Source organism: Mus pahari, chromosome 9 (genome assembly GCF_900095145.1).
Source record: "Mus pahari chromosome 9, PAHARI_EIJ_v1.1, whole genome shotgun sequence".
NCBI classification, from domain to species: Eukaryota; Metazoa; Chordata; class Mammalia; order Rodentia; family Muridae; genus Mus; species Mus pahari.
Window position 1 is genome coordinate 89,297,042 of NC_034598.1, and position 24,751 is coordinate 89,321,792.

At 42.8% G+C, this 24,751-nt stretch overlaps 3 protein-coding genes across 3 annotated transcripts in view; 1 reads left to right on the forward strand and 2 right to left on the reverse strand.

Moving 5' to 3' along the window:
* Nucleotides 1-21,432, forward strand: Rtcb (RNA 2',3'-cyclic phosphate and 5'-OH ligase). Its single transcript, XM_021204310.2, has 12 exons — nucleotides 1-179; nucleotides 1,451-1,529; nucleotides 4,989-5,056; nucleotides 6,985-7,084; nucleotides 8,847-9,003; nucleotides 11,505-11,661; nucleotides 12,490-12,649; nucleotides 14,413-14,588; nucleotides 15,000-15,188; nucleotides 15,764-15,874; nucleotides 17,867-17,986; nucleotides 20,942-21,432. Exons 1-12 carry the CDS (start codon nucleotides 87-89, stop codon nucleotides 21,047-21,049), a joined length of 1,518 nt encoding a protein of 505 aa, XP_021059969.1. The 5' UTR covers nucleotides 1-86; the 3' UTR covers nucleotides 21,050-21,432.
* On the reverse strand, nucleotides 3,207-3,389 carry LOC110326156 (ATP synthase subunit ATP5MPL, mitochondrial-like). Its single transcript, XM_021204311.1, has one exon. The coding sequence runs from the start codon at nucleotides 3,387-3,389 to the stop codon at nucleotides 3,207-3,209; it is 183 nt and encodes a 60-aa protein (XP_021059970.1).
* Nucleotides 19,779-24,751, reverse strand: part of Ascl4 (achaete-scute family bHLH transcription factor 4) — a 14,099-nt gene continuing 9,126 nt past the window's right edge. The window contains exon 2 of the mRNA XM_021204331.2: nucleotides 19,779-19,938. The gene's annotated coding sequence lies outside the window, so the exon portion shown is untranslated. The remainder of the gene's footprint in view (nucleotides 19,939-24,751) is intronic.

A 24,751-nucleotide genomic window follows, 5' to 3' on the forward strand; every position in this document is an offset into this window, starting at 1 on the left:
AGGCGGAGCTGCGTGGAGCGGGTGGGCCGCGGGGTGGCTTCTCTTTCTAAGCGTAGCCGGGAGCTGTCGCCAGCCTCGCCGCCACCATGAGTCGTAACTACAACGATGAGCTACAGTTCTTGGACAAGATCAATAAAAACTGCTGGAGGATCAAGAAGGGCTTCGTGCCCAACATGCAGGTGAGTTGGGGCAGCGGCCTTGGGAGCTGCAGGCCGCGACTCCGCCGCGAACCGGCGGCCTCCGCCCAGCGCCTGGCGGGCCGACGCCAGCCGGGTTCCGGGTCTCCCTCCCCGGCAGACCCCACGCGCCGGGACGCAGCGCGGGGGCTCACGCGTGTTTCCCCCACGCACCGTCAGACACGGAGTGTTCCTGGTCTAACGAGATCTCTGTGGACTTTCCCAGGTTGGCACCGCCAGCTTGGGACTCGGTTCCTCTTGAGTCCTGGTATTTAGTTAACGTTTACACATGGCGTTCTCCAAACGTAACTGGATTTTAATGTAACGACAAGCGGCAAGATTCAGGCTTTTAATATGCTCTTCGCGAAGGACCCCGGAGTTGGCGGGTAACTTATCAGTGCCCATCTGGGAAGACAGCCCTGACTTGGTGTCCAGTCCACTTCTCTCTCTCAGTCTGGATGATGTGTTTCAGCTGAAGACTCGGGAGCCAGAGACCAGGATCTGAAACCCTGGGCCTGCTGTCTCCACCGCCGTGTGTACTCGTTAAAAGTTGAGGAAGAAAACACCTGTGAGGTTTTGGCACATGTGTTAAGTGACACGGTTCCCCTTAATTGCCATGAGAATGCAATAAAGATTTGCAGTCCTTTGTCTTAGTAAAAAGTTTCTGATAGGCTTCGCTTGGAGGCTGGGAAATGGAAGATCCATGCAGGACTGGTTACACAGAGAAACCTTGCACCACTTTGCAAGGTACTAGGGAGAAAAAGTCCACAGCAGTATTTTCCTTTGTGTGTGGAAGAAGGGAAGGCTGGTTGGTAGAGTCACTTGCTAATTTATTAAGTGACACATGAAAATTGTACATTATATCCGTGTGTGTGTATAATATATATTATACATATATGTATACACATACATATATACACACACACATATATATATATATATATATATATATATATATATATATGATACTTTTTATAATGCGTAAAGCAAAATCATGGTAGACATATCTCCTCAGAAATTTGTGAGCAGTTTGTCCGTTTTGAAGATAGTGGGTTAGATTTTACTGGTTGGACATTCCCAATTTAAACCCAGATCTAAAATGCTCTAAGATCCTTTTAGTTTGTGATTGGAAGTTTTTCTCTTAAAAGACGTAATATGGCAGCTTCATGCAGACTGAAGCACTGTGCTATGTGTAGTATGTATGTCCTGCCCACTGGGCGTGTACTTGGGGAACTTGGGCTCAGACAACGTGTTTTGCTTTTGTTTTGTATCAGGTTGAAGGAGTGTTTTATGTGAATGATGCTCTGGAAAAACTAATGTTTGAGGAACTAAGGAATGCCTGTCGTGGTGGTGGTAAGTACACTAGCGATGCCTGTGTGGTAGGTAGAGCCTTCCCTGTTCCCTGAATAAAGAGGAACTCAACCAGTGTGAGACATTTTGTTTTTTTAACTTTATCTGCATTTATTTTATGCTGAATTTATTCCTGGGCCATGAGTTTTTGTTTCTTCTGTTCCTTCTGGGATATCTTTTTCTTCTGTGCAACCTCCTCTTCTGGCTTTGGAACGATCTGTTCCTTCTCAGCGAGGATCATCTCCATGTGGCAGGGGGAGCTCATGTATGGGTTAATCTGGCCATAATGTGTTCCAGTGACTAGAGAATCCTAAACCCTTAAGTTCAGCATTACTCTCTGCATTTTTTAAGCATGTGCAGCAAAAATTCAGCACTCTTTTTTTGGCCACCATCCCTGTGTGCAGCCCCACTGCTTGGCCTGGGCGCACCTACCGACGCCACCATTATACTGCTGGAATGGCACACATTGCTTCTTTAAAGTGACATCCTTCAGATATTTGGTGGCTTTGTGGATATGCATACCCTTGATGGCCTGGGCAGTTTCCCGGGTGTTCTTAAAGTGAACACGAAGGTTTGAGCCTCTTGATTTGCATGGTTTTGTGGGGTTTTCTGCGTCAAGAGTAGCGAACCGTCTTGGCAGGTGACCTCTGGCCACTTCCAGGAAGAGGCTCTCCTGGGAGAGTCCATGAGACCTTGACCTCTCAGTGTGAGACATTTTTTTTTTTAATGTTTTATAATAAAATTTATTCTTTTTATTATTATTCTTTTTCTTTATTTACATTTCAAATGCTATCCCGAAAGTTCCTTATAACCCCCCCCCCGCCCCTGCTCCCCTACCCACCCACTCCCACTTCTTGGCCCTGGCCTTCCCCTGTGCTGGGTCATATAAAGTTTGCAAGACCAAGGGGCCTCTNTTCCCANTGATGGCCNATTAGGCCATCTTCTGCTACATATGCAGCTAGAGACNCGAGCTCAGGGGGTGCTGGTTAGTTCATATTGTTGTTCCACCTACAGGGTTGCAGCCCTCTTCAGCTCCTTGGGTACTTTCTCTAGCTCCTCCATTGGGGACCCTGTGTTCCATCCAATAGCTGACTGTGAGCATCCACTTCGGTGTTTGCCAGGCACTGGCATAGCCTCACAAGAGGCCGCAATAAGTGTGAGACATTTTTAAGGAGTGATCTGGACTTGAATCAAAGCACCTATATATTTGTGATCACATGTTGGGGCACACTGCTGTATAAAGGTTTGGAGCTCGGGGCTTGTTCTCAGATAATGGCATACAGTAATAGCACGCGCTGCTGTTCATCCTGCACTCACTGCGTGTCAGGCACCTCATTAGATACTCTATACTAATGGTTCATGTCATGTTTGTAATAACTAAAAAGGGAGATAGTGTCTGTCTTTTGTAGAATTCCAAAATGCAGTGAGTATAAGTGACTTTTAACTTGTCCTTGGTCACAGCTTCATAGTGACAGAGCCAGAATTCAAATCTCAAAGTGCCTAATTTTCAAACAGTACTTTTCCTTTGGGGAGGAGGGTGCTTCTCAGATACATTATTAATACCACACTGTAAAGGGTACTTAGGTAAGTCCACAGCAGGGTTGCATGTTCCCATCTAACACAGCCTGCTTAGGTTTAGCTGGGTTAGCACAGTTCATCTTGAGTGGAATCAGAGAGTAGTTAGTGATGGCCAAGGGCAGCTGTGGGACTGGAGCCTTTCAGAGCTTTACTGCTTTTGTCAGCACTCCTGATCTTATAAAGGATGAAGGGCACTGACCCCATTTCTACCCAGATTTCCTGGTAATCCTGGGTACAGGAGGGTTTCATGGGGACCCACACATTGTTAATAAGCCTTTGAAGCATCTCAGTAAGACCATGACCACGGCCACACCAGATTCCACAGCAGACTGGGCAAAAAGCAAAACCAGTAGTCTTAGCTGGTATACCAGCTCTAGTGAACATGAGGATTAATGCCTATTTCACGTGGCTACAGGGCAGCTTAGAGGTAAAGGTGTAATGCTCTAAAGTGATACTCTAAACTGGTTAGTAGAGTAGAATCTTTTAGCCCTTTTCATTATTATTATTATTATTATTATTATTATTATTATTATTATTATTATTATTTTAGATTAGCAAAATCCTTTCTTTCTTGCTTGACTATGTTCACCTGTGTTAAATAGCACTGCTGAAGGCTTTGGCTGTGGCCCAGTGAGTAAAGTGCCAGCTGTGTAAACATGAAGATCCGAGGTGGGAGCCCTGGCACCTGTGTAAAAGCCAGGTTCAGGGGTCCGTCTGTGATCTCAGCCCTTGGTGGGGAGGGAAAATAAGGTGGACAGCTAGAGAGGCGGCTTACAGGAAAAAGTACTTGTTACACGAGCCTCAAGACATGGCTTCAGTTCCTTGAATACATGTAAAGGCAGAAAGATAGAGCCGGCTCCACAAAGCTGTCTCTGACCTCCCTGTGTACGCACACATACAGTGAGTAGATCCTAGGGAAAACTGTTGATTTGTGGCCTCCACATACATACACACACCCATTATTTTTTTAAAGAAGGAACTGCAAGTGGTTGGGAAAGCTGGGCTCATCCTCCATCTGCCATTGCTTGGGTTCCCCGGCTCTTCCCTTTGCCCTTCTTTGTCACTTAGATTAACACCACTGCTGATTTGTTGTAGTTCTGCTTTGGAACAGTCTTGATCCCCTGAGACTGGAGTTGCAGATGGCTAGAGATGGCTGTGAGCTGCCATGTGGATGCTGAGACTTGAACCAGGATCCTCTGTAAAAGCAACCAGTACACCTAACCATTGAGCAGTCTCCACTGTTAATATTTTTAATAGCTAGTGTGAATTACTGAAGGAGTACTTTTTTTTTTTAAGACTTATTTATTTTATATATGTGAGTACAATGTAGCTCTTCAGACACACCAGAAGAGGGCATCAGAACCCATTATACATGGGTGTGAACCACCATGTGGTGGCTGGGAATTGAACTCAGGACCTCTGGAAGAGCAGTCAGTGCTCTAGCCATTTCTCTAGCCTAAAAGAGTACATTTTATCCTGGCAACATAAAGGTTAAGAGTTAATATTTCCTGTGCTGTGGCGCACGACTTAATCCTAGCACTCGGGAGGCAGAGGCAGGCAGATTTCTGAGTTCCAGGACAGCCAGGGCTACACAAAGAAGCCCTGTCTCAAAACTGTCTCAAAAAAAAAAAAAAAAAAAAAAAGAGTTAATGTTTCCTGTCCCTACTCCATTTGCAGCCAGCTTCTTAGGCATACAGAGTGCTGGCAGGCATGTCGAAGTGTCCTGTGCTCCCTGTGAATGGGCTTTTGTCTTGAAGTTCTCTCCCCACTTCAATTTCAACTGTCCTTCTCCACTCAGTAACCGTAGCTACTGCCTCTTCATGTATGTAACAAATGTTGAAAATCAAATGTATCATGTTTCTAAGACTGAGGTTTTCCCCCCAGGTGTTGGTGGCTTCCTGCCAGCCATGAAGCAGATTGGCAATGTGGCAGCCCTGCCTGGAATAGTTCATGTGAGTCAGATCAACCTTAATCATTCATATTGTCTAAAGTTTATTGAAAGGATGAAGGGCTCCACCCGATTGGCACTGGTGTCATTTAGACTATGACCTTTAACCATAGCAGTAACCTTGGAGCTAAGAACTGAATCCGGAAGGCCTCTTAGTCTCTAGAATCTAAGCATTTGTGAACCTTTATGGCGAGATTTAAATCTTGCCATTGTGGGCATTATTCCCTCCCCAGTGCACCTTTCTAGGTTCTACTGTGGCTCTGTACAGTTGAAGAGGAGATAAAGAGAGAGAAAGGACCACCTACCTAGCTCTCTAGCACTGCTGGAGCAATGACAAGACAGTGAATAGTGTGGAAGTGGGTGTTGTAAATGGGCCTCACTACCATAGCTGCTTCAGACTTCACATTCAGAGGAGAGTGTTGAGAATGGGTCCTTTGCCAAACTTTCATGAGGCTTCTTAATGCTACTTAAGATGCTGGGGGTGGGGGGGCTGATAAAAGATGCGGCTTGTTGTCCTCACCTTATTTGACCTCTTCTCTATACCATCCTTCACTCTGCCACAGATGTATGAAATATGCTGTATTAATTTATCAGATACATTTCATTTGTGAAATCCCTCGTGATCTATAGATAACCCCTGGCAATACCACAGTTTGCCAGTGTCTGCAGACAGTTTCACTAGGTAGCAGCACCTTTACTTACTGTGTGATTCTCCTGTAGTGCGCTACTCAGAACCTTTTCTGTTGGTAGTCAGACTTCATGGAAAGATGTCCTTGGCTATATTCAGCTTTGTGAATAGGCGTCTGTAGATGAATGGCCCACCAATAGAGACTCAGAATTGCTGGAGACCAGCTCCAGCTGCAAGGTCCAGGTCCTGAGATGGGGAAAGGATGTCAGCAAAAATGAAGATACTGACCACCTGTTGACTTGGAAACAAGTGGCCCTGAATAGTTCAAGCCATCTTTATTTATATAATTACAGTCCTGCTTGCCTGAGCAGTGACATCATTGGTTAGTTTATTAAAGAAATCATAACATCAGCATTATAAAAGCTCTGTTAATACAAAAGGCTTCCAATAGTTTCCGTTCCTCCTCCTCCCCTCCCGCTGGCCTATCACCCCTAACCTTATTTTGCACTACAAAGGACAATTACAGCAAGCCAAAAATAAATGTCTAGCCATGCATGTCCTGTAGACGTGAGCACATACCCAGCTCGTAGCAAATGTGGTTACACAGTTACGCAAGGCAAGAGACAATTAAACATGTGTGGGTATAAGTCCAATCATCAAATAGCACCCCTCTGTCGTGATACTTTTTTAATCGCAGATGAAGACATGCTCTTTATACCAAGAACCCTTTCCTGATATGCACCTTTCTAATAACCATTTTCAAGTCTCTATTGATCAGATATACCTTCCGTATTTTCTAAGTCCCTGTAGATCAGACATAGCTTCCTCAGGACAGTTACGCAAACAGGACCCACTGCTCTCCACAACTGCCCCAGACATGTGCCAAAATACCCAGGATTAATGGTCACATTTGCTGGATTGACAGAAGCAGAGAGAGGAGAGAAGGGTTTTACCCCTCAAAAGAGTATTGAGGAAAACAGAATCATCCACTGGGTTTTTTTTTTTCCCATGACTGACAAAGTGAATCTAGACCTTGCTATGCATGTAGACAACAAAAAAACTCAAGGAGAGCTTGTAGTATACTCGATAGGTACTAAGCAGAGGCCACCAAATTTACCACAGGTCCTTGACAAGTGGGAAGGGGTCTCCATGGGCCTTGCCACAGCAGAGTCCCATCAGTGAAGCACTCAGATGCTGTTCCCTGCAGGTGCTGCGTGGCCACTGTCACAGAATCAAGGACAGGCCCATCAGGCAGCTAGGGTGCAGAGTGCAACGGCTGTGATTCATGTCTCTTTCTCTTCCAGCGGTCTATTGGGCTTCCTGATGTCCATTCAGGCTATGGGTTTGCCATAGGGAACATGGCTGCCTTTGATATGAATGACCCTGAGGCCGTTGTATCCCCAGGTAAGGCCCCTTTTGCCTTCTGCTGGTACGGCATGGCTCTCTGTGTTGTGTGGCCTTTCTGAGACTGTGAGTTTGTGTGCTTGGGTACATGCATGTCCTGTAGACATGAGCACATACCCATGTGTACTTGGGGTCTTTTGTTCTACATTAAACTTAGTTATGAACATTGGGCTGTTAAAATATCAGTCAAATCACTTATTGAAAACATTGGAGACTTTTGTCAGATGTCAGCCAATATCAGACACTGGCTACAAAAGAAACACTTCTCTGGCTTCCCTGTGTACACACTTGTGTATACCACAGACAAAAGAGGATGTTGAGAAAGGAGATGCACACTGTTGGTGAGACTGGATTGATGAAGCCATTGTAGAGAATGGTTCATGGAAAGTCTTTTAAAAAATTAAAAACTAAAACTTTATATGACTAAGCCATGCCTTTTCTGGGTATATATCTAGAGGAACTGAAATCATTATTTCTGCATTAGTATGTTTACTGTAGCATTAATTCACAATAGACAAGCTAGGGGAACAACCCAAATGTTGGTTATGGGATGAGTAGGTAGAGGCAATGAGAGTGGAATATTATTCAGCTTGAAGAAAGGAGATCTTGCCCATTTGGAATAGCATGGGTGAACCTATGAGCAAAATAATCTACACAAGAATGACAGATAGCACAGCTCACTCACCTAGAGAATGGAGCTTGTCAGAGTAGAGGGAGAGTGGAGAATGCTGATTTGGGAGATGTTGGCTAAAGGATTCAGATTACAGATGAAAGTGAATTATAGTCCTGGAGACCTAATGTACAGTCTGGTGGGTACAGAAACAGTGACACAGTACTGTGTGCTTGAGATCTGCTAAGACATCTGGTCTTGAGTTTTCTCCCCAGGGAAAAGATGTGATTGTATGAGTGATAAATATGTTAACTAGCTTAATTGTGCGATCATTTCACGGTGTGTACACATAATACTTCATATAAAAGTTGTTCCTTATCAGTTATCTCAGTAAAGCTGGAAGACATCGTTTTCAGAAATACTTAAATATAAAAATTTTCAATTACTGTTAATCCCATTCTTGGATGTAAATATACTGTAGCCCCTAATGTTCAGATTAGGAAAGAAGGAGAGCTGAAGTATTCTTTTTAAATATATATGATGTTTCACCTGCATTTATGTCTATGTACCATGTGTGTGCCTGGTGTCTGGGAAGGCCAAAGAGGGCATAGCAGATCCCTTGGGACAGTGAGGTTGCCAGCTGCCTTGTGGGTGTTGGGAATCGAACTAGGGCCTCTGGAAAACAGCTGGTACTCTGCTCTGAACCACTAGACTATTTCTCCAGCCTTCCGGAATGTCTTTAAAGGTTAGAGAAAGAACAACAGTTTAGACTAGAACTGGCAAAAAATTGGAAATCACTAAGAAAAAAAAATAATGTAGGTACATAGAAGGGAAGGTCACCAAAGTCAGAGGTTGTGTATTTGAGAAAACTAACAGAATTCGTCAGAGCCCAATGTGAGAAAGACACAGGGAGACGTGTTCCTCCTTTTCATCTGTGTGCCATATTCCCCACTGCTGGCAAAATACCTTAGTGTGTGTGTTACTTGCATGATTTTCGTGTTGGCAGACTTGACTCAGCAGAGGGCCACTTGTAAGCCTACATTAAAACATGCTTGTCTTTGAACAATGAGGACCCTTTTAATTCTGTATTAATACTAAAAGACTTCAAGTAATGCTCTGACTTTGCTAATACTTGACTTCTGTATGTTGTAGGTGGTGTCGGATTTGATATTAACTGTGGTGTCCGCTTGCTAAGAACCAATTTAGATGAGAGCGATGTACAGCCTGTGAAGGAACAACTTGCCCAAGCTATGTTTGACCACATCCCTGTTGGGGTGGGATCAAAAGGTGTCATTCCAATGAATGCCAAGTAAGAGCACCAGTTCTGGGAAAGGGAGGGGGAAGCCACACGCTTTGGGCTTTGCTTCCAATTTAGACATTTCTCAGCCACTCCTTAAGAAGTGCAAATTAGCCGGGCGTGGTGGCACATGCTTTTAAGCCCAGCACTCGGGAGGCAGAGGCAGTCAGATTTCTGAGTTCAAGGCCAGCCTGTTCTACAGAGTGAGTTCCAGGACTGCCAGGGCTACACAGAGAAACCCTGTCTCAAAAAAAAAAAAAAAAAAAGTGCAAATTAGTTGCTTTTTAAAGTATCTGACCCAGCCCATGTTCATTAAAACAGACCTTGAACTATACTTGTTGGAATATACCTGTAGTCCCAGCCTCTGAGGAGGCTTACATGGCAGAATCATTTTAACTCAAGAGTTCAAAACCACCCTGGGCAGCATATAAGACTGTCTAAAATTAAAAAGAAAAGGCATGTGACTAGAAAGATGACTCAGTGGTTAAGACCACTGGCTGCTCTTCCAGAAGCTCAGGGTTCGATTCCCAGCACCCACATGGCAGCTCACAACCATTTGTAACTCTAGCCCCAGGGCATCTGGCACTCTGTTCTGACTGTGGAAACTGCATGTATGTGGTGCACAGATATATGGTCGGTCAAAACTTCCACATACATAACAGTTGATTAATTAAGAAAAAGCTATCCTTGGTGTCGAATACTTTAGAATAAGAGTACTTTAAGCATAAAGCACACCATGCCTGATGTTTCGTCCAGATGATGACTGCTAGAAGAAAGCCAAGCGAGTGAAAGAAGCAGTAGTGATGTCAGGCTTCAGACCAAAGATCTCTGCCTTTCAGACAGGCATTGTTCCGAGTACCATTCAGTGAGCCCATTCATCTCCATCTTCCATTTGAATCATGGTTCTCAATATGTGCTTTCTTTACTAAGTAGTGCAGTAACACAGGCTAAATAAAGTGTTACTGTCTCTCAGATACCTGTGGACAGTGCTACACACTGCTCATGCACAACAACACAACCATATACTTGGCAGAGTATTCATTACCTCAAACCTGCTGTGTAGCCAGGCTGGCCTTGAACTTATGGGCCCCTGTCTTAGCTAACCCTTCTAAATACTAGGGTTGCACAAGTACCTTTTGGTATACTATATACCGTGCACCACAAATGCCTCGTGCTTATCAAGTGTGAGTCAAAGATGTTCCTTTGACATCTGCATTGTATAAACTTTGCATTTTAAGTTTTATGCATATATTAATGCAGAAACACTCTTAACTGCTACCTTTTACATATTTCCACCAAAAAAGAAAAGAACAACAGCTGAGGGAAAATTAGAAGAGCTGGGCGTGGTGGCGCATGCCTTTAATCTCTGCACTCGGGAGGCAGAGGCAGGTGGATTTCTGAGTTCGAGGCCAGCCTGGTCTACAAAGTGAGTTCCAGGACAGCCGGGGCTACACAAGAAACCCTGTCTCAAAATATCAAAAAAAAAAAAAAAAAAAAAAAAAAAAAGATGCTTATCCTTTGTTTTCATAATGATGCCTGTGTTGCTCCACTGTGAAAAGCTTACATGTAACAGTGAGTGACATGAAGCATCTTTACAAATATTTCAGGTAGAAATTTTGTCCTAATTCATACAGTTTGTAAAGGACTGTCATTTAGGGTACTGGAAAGAGAGTGTTCAAAGCTGAGATCTCTTCTGGCTGTGCTTGAGAATCCTGGAACTTGGGGGAAGGTGAAGGCATCTTCTAAGCGCTTAATGTTTGTGCCTTCAGCTTCAAAGTGCAGGTGCAGTAAGCCACACAATGGGTTGGTGAAAATAAACCTTAAAATGGAACCTGTGTTACTTGAGAAAATTCAAATACCTTCATTTGGCTAATTTTTTCATAAATTATTAATAAAGACATTATAAAATCGGGGTAGGTCATAATATCTGATTAAGGTTATAGCTTTTACTTGGATATTTAATTGCTTTTAGGAAATTCAGAATCAGGCACAAATATAATATAAAAATAATAATTAAAAAGTGCATCACAGGGACTGGTGATATAGCTCAGTTGGTAGAGTGCTTACCTAGTGTGCACAAGAACTAAGCACAGTGGTGTGCTGCGGGAGAGAGGCAGAAGTATCTGAAGTTAAGATCATCCTTGGCCACAGGGAGTTTAAGGCCAACCTGAACTACATGAGAACCTGTTGTGGTTTGTCTGTTTTTCAGTACAACAGACCATGAAAATAAGTAGAACTGTAATAATTGTAATGACACTGACACGGTAACCATGTGACTGCTTTCCTCAAAAAAAAAAAAAAAAANAAAGAAAGAAAGAAAGAAAGAAAGAAAGAAAGAAAGAAAGAAAAAAGAAAAAAAAAAAAAAGAAAACTTGAGGGCTTAAACTCTAGAATAAATCCTGGTTCACAGGACATAGTAATTGTCACATATTCCTGTGCTCTTTGACATGTGTTTCTTCCTGAGTTTACTGTCCTTTACTATGAAGTGACTTGGGTTTCCTTGCTCACCCCAGAGACTTGGAGGAGGCATTGGAGATGGGGGTGGACTGGTCCCTGAGGGAAGGCTATGCCTGGGCTGAAGACAAGGAGCACTGTGAGGAGTATGGAAGGATGCTGCAAGCCGACCCCAATAAGGTCTCCCCCAGGGCAAAGAAAAGGGGCCTTCCTCAGGTAACTCACTCCGACGGGCCAGGGTGCTACTTCAGCTTTTGTAGAGGGAAGAAGTCTGAACCTTCTATTCAACAACAACAACAACAAAAAGGTTATCCTTGGAGATTTTTTATAGTACATCAAAAAGAACATAAAGCTGTTTACTTATTTTTCTGAAAGGTTATGCAGAGCTTTCAAATATTCATGAAAAACTCGAGTTACACGTGAATTGGAGAAAAGTGGGATATGATTATGAGGTTTACAAACCATGTCATAATTTAGATTTTAAAAAATCGTTAGAAAAGAATGGAAGTAGTGAGATGCTCGGTGGGTGGGAACACAAGCCTCACAGCTGAGCTAGGTCTTCCAAACACTCGCAACAGTGGAAAGAGAGGATTGACTCCAGAAATGTGAGCCGTGGCCTCTCCATGCATACTGCTGTACACATGCCCACACATCATACAACAGGAGTCATACAACAGTCTCTGTGACTTGGCAAGTGTTTCCTGGTACCAAATAAGAAAAATGATGTATCAAAAACCATTTCAACCTGGGGCTTATCTAAGAATCATCATTCTTCCTGGAATTTGTCCCATCTCAGTGATATTTGAAACTTGTGTATGGAATACTTACAGCATATGATATTCTAGACCTCCAGAGCAGTCCATATTATTTTTGAAACATATAGTAATACATTTACATTTTTTTTTACTACATGAGACACTGTATGGGTATTTTGGTGTTGCTTTGGTTTCACCTATTTGCTTTTAAAATATATGTATGTATGTTTGTTTGTTTGTTTGTTAGCTAGAATAGAAACTGTTTAATCAGACAATCTTTTATTTACAGTTGGGGACTCTGGGAGCAGGAAACCACTATGCAGAAATCCAGGTTGTAGATGAGATTTTCAATGAGTATGCTGCCAAGAAGATGGGCATTGACCATAAGGGACAGGTGTGTGTGATGATCCACAGTGGAAGCAGAGGCTTGGGCCACCAAGTAGCTACAGGTATTCTAGACCTGAATTTTTACTTGGAACTAAAATGTATGATTTAGGGGGAACAAGACAAGAGAGCTAAATGAACCTGGTTATATAAGTTCAGTCCCTCAACCCTACAGAAAAAAATGCTAGGCGCCATGGTGCACACTTGTAATCACAGTGCTGGGGAGGCAGAGACTGGCAAATGCGTGGAACTCTGGGCAACCAGCATAGCCTTATTGCCAAGCTCTGGGCCAGCAAGAGACCCTCTCTCCTAAGAACAAGACACCCAAGGAACAACACTCAAGATTGACCGTGGGCATCCACATGAACACTCGTCCAAACCTTCCACCACCGCAGTCTTAGTTAGGGTTTCCATTGCTGTGAAGAGATACCATGACCAAGGCAACTCTTATAAAGGACAGCATTTCATGGGGACTGGCTTACAGGTTCTGAGGTTCAGTCTGTTATCATGGTGGGAAGCATGGCAGTGTCCTGGCGGAACTGAGAGTTCTACATCTTGTTCCAAAGGCAAACAATAGAAGACTGGTTCCCATGTGGCCAGGAGGAAGGTCTCAAAGCCTACCCCTACCATGGCATACTTACTACAAGGCCATGCCTCCTAATAGTGCCACTTCCTGAGCCAAGCATATTCAAATCACCACAACCACTACAGATAAAAAAAATAGTAATTGATAAAATATTGTAAGAAAGGCAACATAAATTTAATGTGTTTGAAAAATATTTAGAGATAGCTTCATAAACAAGACTTAAAGCTAGGTCATGGGCTTTGAGTAGTAACACATAGTAGACATTCAGGAAACAGCAAGATCACAAGCAAGGAGTAGGGAAGTAGGTGTCTTAGTGACTTAGAGGGATTAGTGAAGTGTGAGACAGTATACACACTTGAAAATTATAAACATTAAGTCCATGTTAACTATTAAGCTTTGCAGTTTTATTTTATCCTATAAGACTCAATCATTTCTGCCAGCCTGACCCTTTACTTTTAATCTAACAGATATATGAAGTGTTGACTGTGGCTTTGATGTTGAGCAATTCTCATGCATGTTTACTAAACATTATGTTTAAGATGTGTTGTTCCACACACTATGATCTTGTCATTCAAGGGCTGAGCAGAAGTGGTCCAAACAGTGCAGTTAGTTAGATAAATGGGTTATAAAGTGGACCCTGTCTTTAAAAAAGAAACAAATTTATTATTTAAAAACCATGATTGGAAAAAAAAAAGAAACAAATTTATTTAAAAACCATGATGGTAACAAAATATATCTCATTCACTCACATGTTAGGAAGGGAGTGGCTAGAGCTGTATTGTTGTTGTACACATCCATTTCACGTTTCTAAAAGCACATGCTCTCTGTGTGTCTCATATAGCTATGTCACTGTACTCAGAAGATTGTCAATAAATAACCTTTTTATAAAAATTAATTTAAAGAAATTATTTATGTGTATGTGTGCCTGCTTGTCTCTATGTGTACAACGTGTATACAGTGCTCAGAGGCGAGAAGAGGGCTTAGATTCCCTGGAACTGGAGTAAACAGACAATCGTGAGCTTCCATGTGGATGAACCCAGGCCATCTACAAAGAGCATCCAGTACTATTAACTGCTGAGCTATCTTTCCAGCCCCCAAATATATCTAAAATGAGCAAATAGATGAACACAGAAGCATACTTAGGGTTTTGTTTTGAATTTGAATGTTCACTTCTTTCTACAGCAAATCTGAATGATTTATTTAAGAGAAACCTACCTGATCTGACCTATGGTTCTGTTGCAGATGCACTGGTAGCTATGGAAAAGGCCATGAAGAGAGACAAGATTATAGTCAATGACCGGCAGTTGGCTTGTGCTCGGATTGCATCCCCAGAGGGACAAGACTATCTAAAGGGAATGGCTGCAGCTGGAAACTATGCCTGGGTTAACCGCTCCTCTATGACCTTCTTAACCCGTCAGGTAAAGGAAAATTGCTCTCTTGAGTTAATCAGGAAGTTAAGCATGGTTAGTTTTAGAAATGTGCATTCTAGATGCTAGGGAAGTCTCTTAGGGTTTGGGTGTCTTTGGTCAGGAGAGTACAGCCAGAATGACCTAATTTTGCCTTGAGCCTCCTCAAGAATGGAAATGCCATTCTCTGTGATTGAGAAGGCTCGGCAAGAATTGTCTACAGGCAAGATCCGGCGCAGTGAGCAGCCTGTTTGCCTGAGGTGTGGACTCTAGCAAGCTCTGTGATCTAAAGGGCAGTCTCTGTGCTTCCTATGAAGATGAGTGACTGCTGTTTCGTACTCTGAAGTCCACTCACTAGCTGAAAGCAGTAAGCTATGTCCTCAAGAGCTAGAACTGACTGTTTATAATGGAAACTTCCCCTAGGCATTTGCCAAAGTCTTCAACACAACCCCTGATGACCTGGACCTGCATGTGATCTATGATGTTTCTCACAATATCGCCAAAGTGGAGCAGCATGTGGTGGATGGAAAGGAACGGACGCTGCTGGTGCACAGGAAGGGATCCACTCGTGCTTTCCCGCCTCACCACCCCCTCATTGCTGTGGATTACCAAGTATGTGACCCTGCGTTCATGTTTGAGCAGTGAGTTTAGGAATAGAGAATTCTAGATAACAGGTTCAGTAAAGCAGGAAAACCCGTGTAAAGAAAATCTCCTGTCCCCTGTGACAGCAGTGGTTCCCAGTCTCTGCGTCAGTGACGCCCCATCCCATAGTGAGTGCTGTCTTAGTGCTACACTAGGCATGCTTTACTCCCCAGCTATATGGCCTGGAGGTTATTGTAAGGCAGACAGGTTAAACTGCAGTGTTTCTTTCCTGTACACTCGGGGTTTTGCAGATGAGGAAACAGAAGTCCAGAGAGGACAGGTGCCTTGCATGGATGAAAACCCTAGCCATCCATCCCTCCAGTTTGACTCTTTTCTGTACTGCATTCTGTCTGTTGCAGGCCCTTATAGTTTCCTTCTCTTTCTTTTCCCAAGGAGCCAAAAATCCCAAGTTATGCCTTATTATAGTTACAAGAACATTGAGTTTAGAGGTTTAGGTTTCTTGTACAGTTCTACAACACAAGAAATTTCAGGCATAAAAAGCATGTGCCTTTCTAAAACTTAATGTTGGTTTTGTGTACCCTCAGCTCACTGGACAACCAGTGCTTATTGGTGGCACCATGGGGACCTGTAGTTATGTTCTGACTGGCACTGAACAAGGCATGACTGAGACCTTTGGAACAACCTGTCATGGAGCGGTAAGGAGAATGAAACTTGCTAAGAAATGTTCTGTCAGTTTAGCTATTGTGCATCTTGACAGGTAAATACCTGATTACGTTTAGTGTGGTTTGAGTGTGTCCTGACTACTTCTTGCAAATTATTTTGCTTATATAATATACTTTAGTGAACTGACTATAGGACCAGATCATTCTCATCTTCAAGTCCAGAAAATCCAAACTAGACAGTGCCAAAGTAGCTGAGTTTACTGTAACTGTCTTATATGTGGCATAAGTAACTGCTGCACCACACTGAGCTTTTGTCCCTGGTCAACAAGCCGCTGGACCTTCTTTTCTCTTCAACAATCCACTTCAGATTTGGGGGGGTATGCGCTCTTTGTAGATCAGCTCTTGTCTGTTTCCATGTGTTGCCTCACATCTTCTAAGCCACCTATCAGTGACCAGAGCCAGGAGACTCTGGGGGCTGTACAGTCATCCTGCCACAGTTCAGCTGTGCCATTATAGGACAGAATGAACCGTAGCACAATGAAAATAGCCATTGCTATGTTTGGAAACATTTTACTTAAAGTACAGGTGGTTTGCTAAACTGTCAAAGTGCTTAGTCAGTGTTAGAAGAGGAAATAAAGCCCATCTAGATTACCTTCTCAAATACATCTTAACATGTGTTTCCCTCTGATCACTCCTCATTTCCAGCTATGTGCCCTCCTAGTTGTTACTCACTGAGTCTTAACAGTGTGAGCTCCCTACTCCTCTAGAGACATGGACAGCATCTGGGTTCATAGTCAGTGGTGGTGGCTGGATCTAGAAGGGTGTCACCTGTATCTAGTGGAGGAATCCATGAGGCTGCTGACCAGCTTAGGAATCACAGGGCTGTACATAATAGTTATATATAATATATAGTTCAAAATGTCATTGCTAGGGTAGAGAAACATTTACATCAGTAAAGGCTATGTATAATGAAAACTTAACATTTATATTGAAGTTTTGTCAAGGGTATTTAGAAGCATACAAAATAAATCTTTAAATGCAAAATGCTTTAGGTAGAAATTTATTTTCAGAAAGAGTGTGATGGGGCTTTTTAATAAAACAAGGTTAAAGTAAAAAGACAGGGTTTCATGCTTTTTCAGCAAGTGCTTTATCTACTGAACTATTTCCATAGGTCATTTTGTTGGTTCTTGAACTTTGTATACTTTATTTTTTTCTTTGGTGTATGTGGGTATGTCAGGGGCCAGGGGTGTAATGTGACATAGCATACATACGGAAATCAGAACAATTCTGTAACATTGGACTCTCTCCTTCCATGGTATGGGTTCCAGAGATTAAATTTGGGCGGGTCAGTTTTGGCAGCAAGCACCTTTACCCACCTCCAGCTCAATAGGTTAGGTAGGTGGTTGGTTGGTTGGTTAGTTTTAGTGTAAGACAAAAGGAAAACCAAGCCTCATACAGTGATATGTGCCTGTAATCTTAGCTACTCAGAAGGCTGATGCAGAAGTACAAGTTCACGACCTTCCTGGACCTTTTCAGCAGTATAGCAGGACTTAGCTCAGAAGTGAACAATAAGGCAGGTGAGATTGTTCAGGGAGTAAAGCTCTTGCTGCAAGCTTGGTAATCCAAGTTCCAGCCCAGCACATCTGTAATCCCATCACTCCTACAACAAGATGGGAAGACTAGAGATTCACCAGCAGCTCACATGCCAAGTGTTCTGGAGTTTTTCACAACAGCAGAAACTCGAGATCCTGCCTCAACCTGCCTCAACCAGGTGGAAGGAGAGCCCACTTTGACCTCCACACACATGCCATGGCTTTTATACATACATGTGCTCATGTATACACACACTGACATAAAAAGGGAAATGAATAAGTACATAGTAGAATGTGATAATGGTGAGAATTTCATTATCAAGGAAAAGGCATAGAATTCCAAGGGCTTGAACAACTGCTGGAGCCAAAATGGAGTTTTAGTCTGACATGCATAAACTGCTTTACTCCTGTTCTTGGTCCTTTCTTATTCTAGGGCCGTGCTTTGTCCAGAGCAAAATCACGTCGTAATTTAGATTTCCAAGATGTCTTAGACAAACTGGCAGACATGGGAATCGCAATCCGGGTTGCTTCACCCAAGCTGGTTATGGAAGAGGTGAGTGGCGTCCTGAAAGAATTTACCAGAAAGCCTTAAGATGTATGCCTGTGGGCAGAGACTGGAGTTTCTGGTATTGCAGAAGTGAGGCAGGGTTGGTTGTCAGTTGGGGTTTTGTATTTGTTTTTTCACTTATTGCTGTTTTGAGAATTCCATCCACAGATATAATTTTGTTTTGCCCACTCACCCTCACCCTTGTGGTTCTTCCTCATTACAAATGTCCCACCACTCACTGTCCCAGAGGACGCCAACTCTAGCCTACTCTAGCCTTGAAACAATCCTCAGGCTCCTGTATTCGAGGACCACAAGTGTGAGCCACCACTCCTGACTCTGATTTTGGTTTACCTCATTTTTTTTTTTTTTTTTTTTTTTAAAGATTTATTTATTTATTATATGTAAGTACACTGTAGCTATCTTCAGACACTCCAGAAGAGGGCGCCAGATCTCGTTAAGGATGGTTGTGAGCCACCATGTGGTTGCTGGGATTTGAACTCAGGACCTTTGGAAGAGCAGTCGGGTGCTCTTACCTGCTGAGCCATCTCACCAGCCCCCAAGGTTTACCTCATTTTATTTTCTATTGTCCTTTGTTTGGAGACTAAGTCTGTTGCCAGCTAAATCTATTAAAATCATTTTACTGTTCATGTAGTTTCTGTCTACATTATAATGTTTAAAAGTAGGTTGTAAGGGACCGGTCGAAGGAGAAAACTTACTCTTTCAAATTGTCTCCAACCTCCACACGTGCAGTGTGTATGTGCCACACACAGACAATAGAATTTAATGGGGAAAATGCTTTTTTTTTTTTAATTATTATTATTGTGTATCCCTGGCTGTCCATGAACTCCCTCTGTAGACCAGGCTGGCCTCAGACTCGGAGAATTGCCTGCCTTTCCCTCAGCCTCCTGAGTGCTGGGATAAAGGTGTGTGCCAACACCACCTGCAATTGTAAAAACTTGTAAGTAATAAGTGGAAGTAGTTTAAGATGACCCATTGTAACCTTGATTTTGCACAGTTGCATGCTTACATTTCAGTTTAGGACAAATTTGGAAAAGGAGAGAAACAATTTGTTTTTAGTTCACAGAGAGGAAAAATTGTATTAAAATGATCTGCATGAACTTAAGAGAAACCCAGATATCCGACCCCTCCTTCATTTTGAAGAGCACTTACCACCATGTTTCCCCAACACTGTTTTGAAGCTGAAGTCAAATGTTCTTTGTCCTTTTAAAAATGCAGCTCCTTCTAAGGTTCTTGGTGTCACTCTTTCCCCAGTGCTACCAGATGAGCGGCTTGGCTTCTGGTTGTTGTGTATGTTCACATAGCTTCCCTTTCTTTGTGGCTATAAATTGTGTTGTAAAGGCATATTCATTCCTGAAGCTTTTGATAACTAGAAGTCTCAAGTGTAATTACTGAGTCAAGCTTGGCTTTTTTTGTTTTGGTTTTGGTTTTCAGTTTTGCTGTAACTTAATTTTTACATGTTTTGAGGAGTAATTTGGGGTTGGAGGCTGGAACCATGGCTCAGCTGTCAAGAGCACTTGTTGCTCTTTCAGAGGACCTGGGTTCAATTCCCAGCAGCCACGTGATTTTTCATATCTTTATAACTCCAGTTCAATTAACTCTGCCCTCTGCAGGCGCCAGACAGAGACATAAAACATACAGAACACTCCTACATATAAAATAAGTAAATCTAAAATATAATCACAGTCTAAAAGGTAATAACTGTTTAAACAATGTGGAAAACACTAAGGAAAAAGGATGTGTGAGGGCCAGAAAACAATTTAGTAGAGTCAGATTTCTCATACTTAAATGAGTTCCAGAGATCAAAATTGGGTTACCAGGCTTGTACATTCCCCACTGAGCCATCTCACTGGCCTGGCTTGCTGCATCCTTCCTCTCCGCTGGTGGTACCTAGAGCATCCATATAGATGGTCCACAGTCCCTGTTCTTCTTCGCTGGACCTGAAGGGGAAACAGCAGGGTCTGGAACAAATATTGTGGTTTCCAGTCTCCTCTCTGGGCACTCGTGTACCACTGGGAGTCAGGGCCACGGGTCTACCTTTCCCTCAGGGTGTCTGCAGGACAGGCAGAGAGAGGAAGCAGATCCCCTGGTCTGTATGGGAGTGAGGACTGAGTATACAACCCATGGGAGTGGAAGAGAAGACCTTCCTCCACGGCTCATTTAAGATGAAGCCTTCCCCATTGTGATCCTTAATGAAGAGACAATCCTTGCTTATTCATACTGGCTTATTTGATGGTGGATGTGAAAGCATACCCTTTATTCAGAGTGAACCAGGGACTAAATAACCTTTGTGGAAGGGAAGCTCATTGGCTGAAGGCTTAGAGCTGTCTAGATACCTCACTAGCATGGAGAAAAAAACTCCAGGTGTTTATGCTATGTGACCCAGTGCTGGTGGTCCTCAGTGGGATATCATGGTTACGTGTTGCAGATCAGGTAGAGGCAGGCAGAGATGACTCCACTCCTGCTGTTCTGAGAGTCCCATGATTTGAGCTCATTTAACCTTACCATTTCTTATGCCTGTATGGTACCAAGGTCCCACATGCCTTACACTGGCCCCTGCTTCTAAATATACAATAATACATATGTTTTTGAGAAATTAGAAAGTGCAGATGAAAATATAAGACCAAGTATTTATCTCATAGCCCTTTCCAACACTGAGTTTACTCATGTTTTTAACCTTTGCTTTTTCTTTTTTTTTTTTTCAAGAAAGGGTTTCTCTGTGTATCCCTGGCTGGCCTGGAACTCAGGCTGGCCTCAAACTCAGAGATCTGCCTGCCTCTGCCTCCCAAGTTCTGGGATTAAAGGTGTAAGCCACTACACTGGGCTAACTTTTGCTAATTTAGTGGGCAAAAATAACACCTGAGTATTTATTTCAAATAAAGCTTAATAGTTTGAAAGGTTTCCTTTTGGTGGATTTTACAGTGTTCAATTCCTTCCCTGTAGGCACCAGAGTCCTATAAGAATGTGACAGACGTCGTGAACACCTGCCATGATGCTGGGATCAGCAAGAAGGCCATTAAACTGAGACCAATTGCTGTTATTAAAGGGTAGATTCAAGACTATCAGAGCGTCTGAGGTGCCCATGGACTGAAATTCCTAAGGCATGAGACTCAAGGCCTGACAAGATCCAAATTGCAGAGCTGTTGCTGTGTGTGCCACAGCTGCAATGGCTGCTGGAGAGGCTGCTGTCACAGGGTTGGAAAATAGCCTTCCAGGAGACGTGTCTCTGATGGGAGCAGGGCAAATGAGCCCCTTCTTCCTTTGTCCCACAGGAGTTTGTGACTATCTATTGGGGTGTGGGAAGGGGCCCAGAAATGCCCTACTTGGTCATACAAGTCTGTAATCACCAGAGTGGACTTCTTTACCCCAAGCTCTGTTTGTAGCCCAGAAGGTATCATGGAGAACATTCTATTAAATAGGTTTTTGAATGTTTCCTTTCTTCTCTTCCTGTGTCAGTTTTGTCTGCTCATCTGTGGAGCTCCTCTACAACAAGCAAACCAGATTCCCTTCTCACAAAGAGCACCAAGCACCTACAGTGTTCTAATCAAGACAGTAGGCAAGGCACGGTGGGGGTACCTTGAGGAGGACATATGGTATGCCGAGGAATAGGGCAGAGGAGAAAGTAACTCTCCACAGCCTTCCTGTCTTTCTTACCCAAGTACCAGGCAGAGTACCTGCAGCATAGGGCCGGCTGTGACTCGCTGGTGAGGCAGTGACACCATTAAAAAATGGTTTACATTTTTATTTAACTATTATAAAAACACTAAGTGACCACAGCTGGTGATATTAACAGTTGCTATATGTGGATATCTTTTGTCATTTTGTGAGATTTTTTTGTTGTAGGTGGTAACATTTTTTTTTTTTTCTTTATTATGTGTAAGTACCTTGTAGCTGTCTTCAGATACCCCAGAAGAGGGCATCAGATCTCTTTACGGATGGCTGTGAGCCACCATGTGGTTGCTGGGATTTGAACTCAGGATCTTTGGAAGAGCAATCAGTGCTCTTAACCGCTGAGCCATCTCTCCAGCCCCAGATGGTAACATCTTAAAGAAGCTTTCCATTGTGTCAGGGAAGGCTTAGCCAGAGCTGGAGGCGGCTGGTCACACTGCCTTGCATTCAGGAAGCAGAGATGAATTCTGGTGCCCAGCTCATGTTCTTTTCACTCAGTTTCCAGCACATGGAGTGGGGCCAGCCACATTCAGCGTGGGTCTTCCCATCTCACCCCAATCTACACACTCCCTCACATGCATACTCAGGTTGTCTCCTAGATAAGTCTAGATTCTATCAAGTAGGCTATGCTAACAGTCAAGTGAGAAGGCTGTGCACTTTCAGCCAGGCATTTTAATGTATATGCGTGGTTGGATGGTCAAAGGACAATTTGCAAATGTTGGTCCTCTTCCTATGGGTTTTGGGGATCAAACTCAGGTTGTCAGTCTTGGCAGCAAATGATTAATACCCACTGAGTCATCTAGCCAGCCTTAGTGTTATCGTTGATTCCTATCTCCCCGACCTTCACCCAAGTCTTGTCAGTTTTATCTAATTCCTGGACATCTCTAGTCCTCCCCCTCTTCATTTAAAACCTATCTGATTCTTTAGATACTTACCAGCTCTCAAAATACAGCAGCCACGTGCATCCTCTTTTCTTCTGATAACTGAACTGCTTCTTGGAGAGCCAATACCCCATTCCAACTTTCAGTTTGTGTGGGTGAGCTAACCATACACAGGCTCATACCACAACACACAAATCACTTCTTCCAGTTCCTAACTTGAGAAACTGGTACGTGGTAAGTAAATCCTGGAAGTTCTCTCAATCAAGAGCAAGGTGCTGTCTTCCCCCAGGGTTGCTAGAATAGTATAATAAAGGTCTGTTAACACTGGTTAACAGCCACCTTGTTACAGAGCCTCCCTAAGAATGGAAGGAAAGTGGAGCTTTCATACAGGGAAGTGGAGCTCAAGGGAAGAGAAAGCATGAACCCAGAACATGATAGGGGAACTCCTGGACTCATCTGCACCAGAAATCAGCAAAGACCTGGACTTAGCAGTGTGTATGTGAGAAGGGACATCAGTGTGGTGCTGGCCTATTTGAAGCATAGAAGGATCACTGATGTTGCTGGAATTTCCAACCCCAATAACCCATATAAAAAACACAATTCAGTTATTATAAGATCTATGCCTAGATTGGGCAGATCTAACACAATACTAACTTACTCCCCCAGCTATAAGACCCCCTTGCTACTTTCAGTTTCACCTGGCCATGTGGATTGTAGCTTTCTCCCCTTCCTTCATCTTCTCTCCTCTTGTCCTCTCTTCTCTACCTGTCCCCACTCTCAGACTCCACTCCCACCTTTCCCTTCCACTGCCTAATCATAGGCTCTAGCCTTTATTAACTAATTAAAATGGGGAGAAGGTTCACATGAGATCAGCTGATAGCCTGCTCGTCAGGCAACTCCTCTTGAGGAAGCAGAATTAACATCAACATCAGGCCAAACCACATTTCCCTGTTTTGTCCATTTAAAAGGCTCATATGGTACCAAACAATATATAATAGGAACTATTTTGAAGCAATTATGAAAATTATGTATGAATTATAACGTCCAGTCCATTATACTTGGCAATCAAGATAAAGTCTTATCACCTATTCTAACTTTTTTAAAAAAGAGTTTACATTTCTGTACCTCAATCATGTTTGATTTTAACTTTTATTACCATCTGAAAACCATCCTTTCAAATGCAGAACATCATGTTTGTTAAACAACTTAAGTTCAATTGTGAGACTATAACTAGTCTTCAACCCCATCAGAGATTTGAGAAGAAATTAAATATTACTTGAATATGTAGGAAGCACAAAGACATAGCTTCCAAAAATTATACAGTTGGCAGAGATAGCTGACTCCCTGGACAGTCCTCAATATTCCTTATCACGTTGGAACATCTGTCTTCAGCCTTCTAGCCTAGACAGACCTTAAGTGAAACAGGAATTATGAAGAAATAGCTTACTCTGTCTTGGCAGAGCTTAGCAGTCGACTATCCCGCCTCCGTATGTCCTTTTTTGGATGGTAATTTGTCAGTAGATTAAATTAGGGCATTCCTTGCCTAGTGGCTAGCTTGCCACAGTTGAAGCAACGCTGCTTAGAGGTAACGATGCTCAATATCTTCCTTGAAGAGGAATGGGAGTACTGTCTCATACTCAGAAGATCTTTTAATAATGAGCTAGCATTAAGTGCCATATTCTGTGGCTCTCTGATGCTTTTGAAGACCATAACATAACTGAATTGTTAAACAAAACATTGATTGTTCTTAGCTATTCACTATTTAAATAATCTTGAGAACAGTTTGTTGTAATTAACTACATCAGAGTCTAATATGACCACGAGTTGCATTATATGCATCACTTAACTATCCTAAACAGTTTGTAATAGCAGCTATTAAAAGGACTGGGGCTAAGCCTTGTGTTCTTAAACGAGTTGCATAGGCTCATTTCTGAGAAAAATTTGAAAATGTCAATTTAATGAGATGTAGAATCACCCAGGAGACAAGTGTCTAAATGTGTTCCTGAGAGATTATCTATAACAGATTAACTGAAGTGAGAAGTTCCTCCTTTGGTGGCTGGCATCATTCCATGGGGAAGGATATTGAAATGAATAAAGGAAGAGAAAGCAATCTGAGCATCCATTGCTCTTGGCTTCCTGCAATCTGAGCATCCATTGCTCTTGGCTTCCTGCAATCTGAGCATCCATTGCTCTTGGCTTCCTG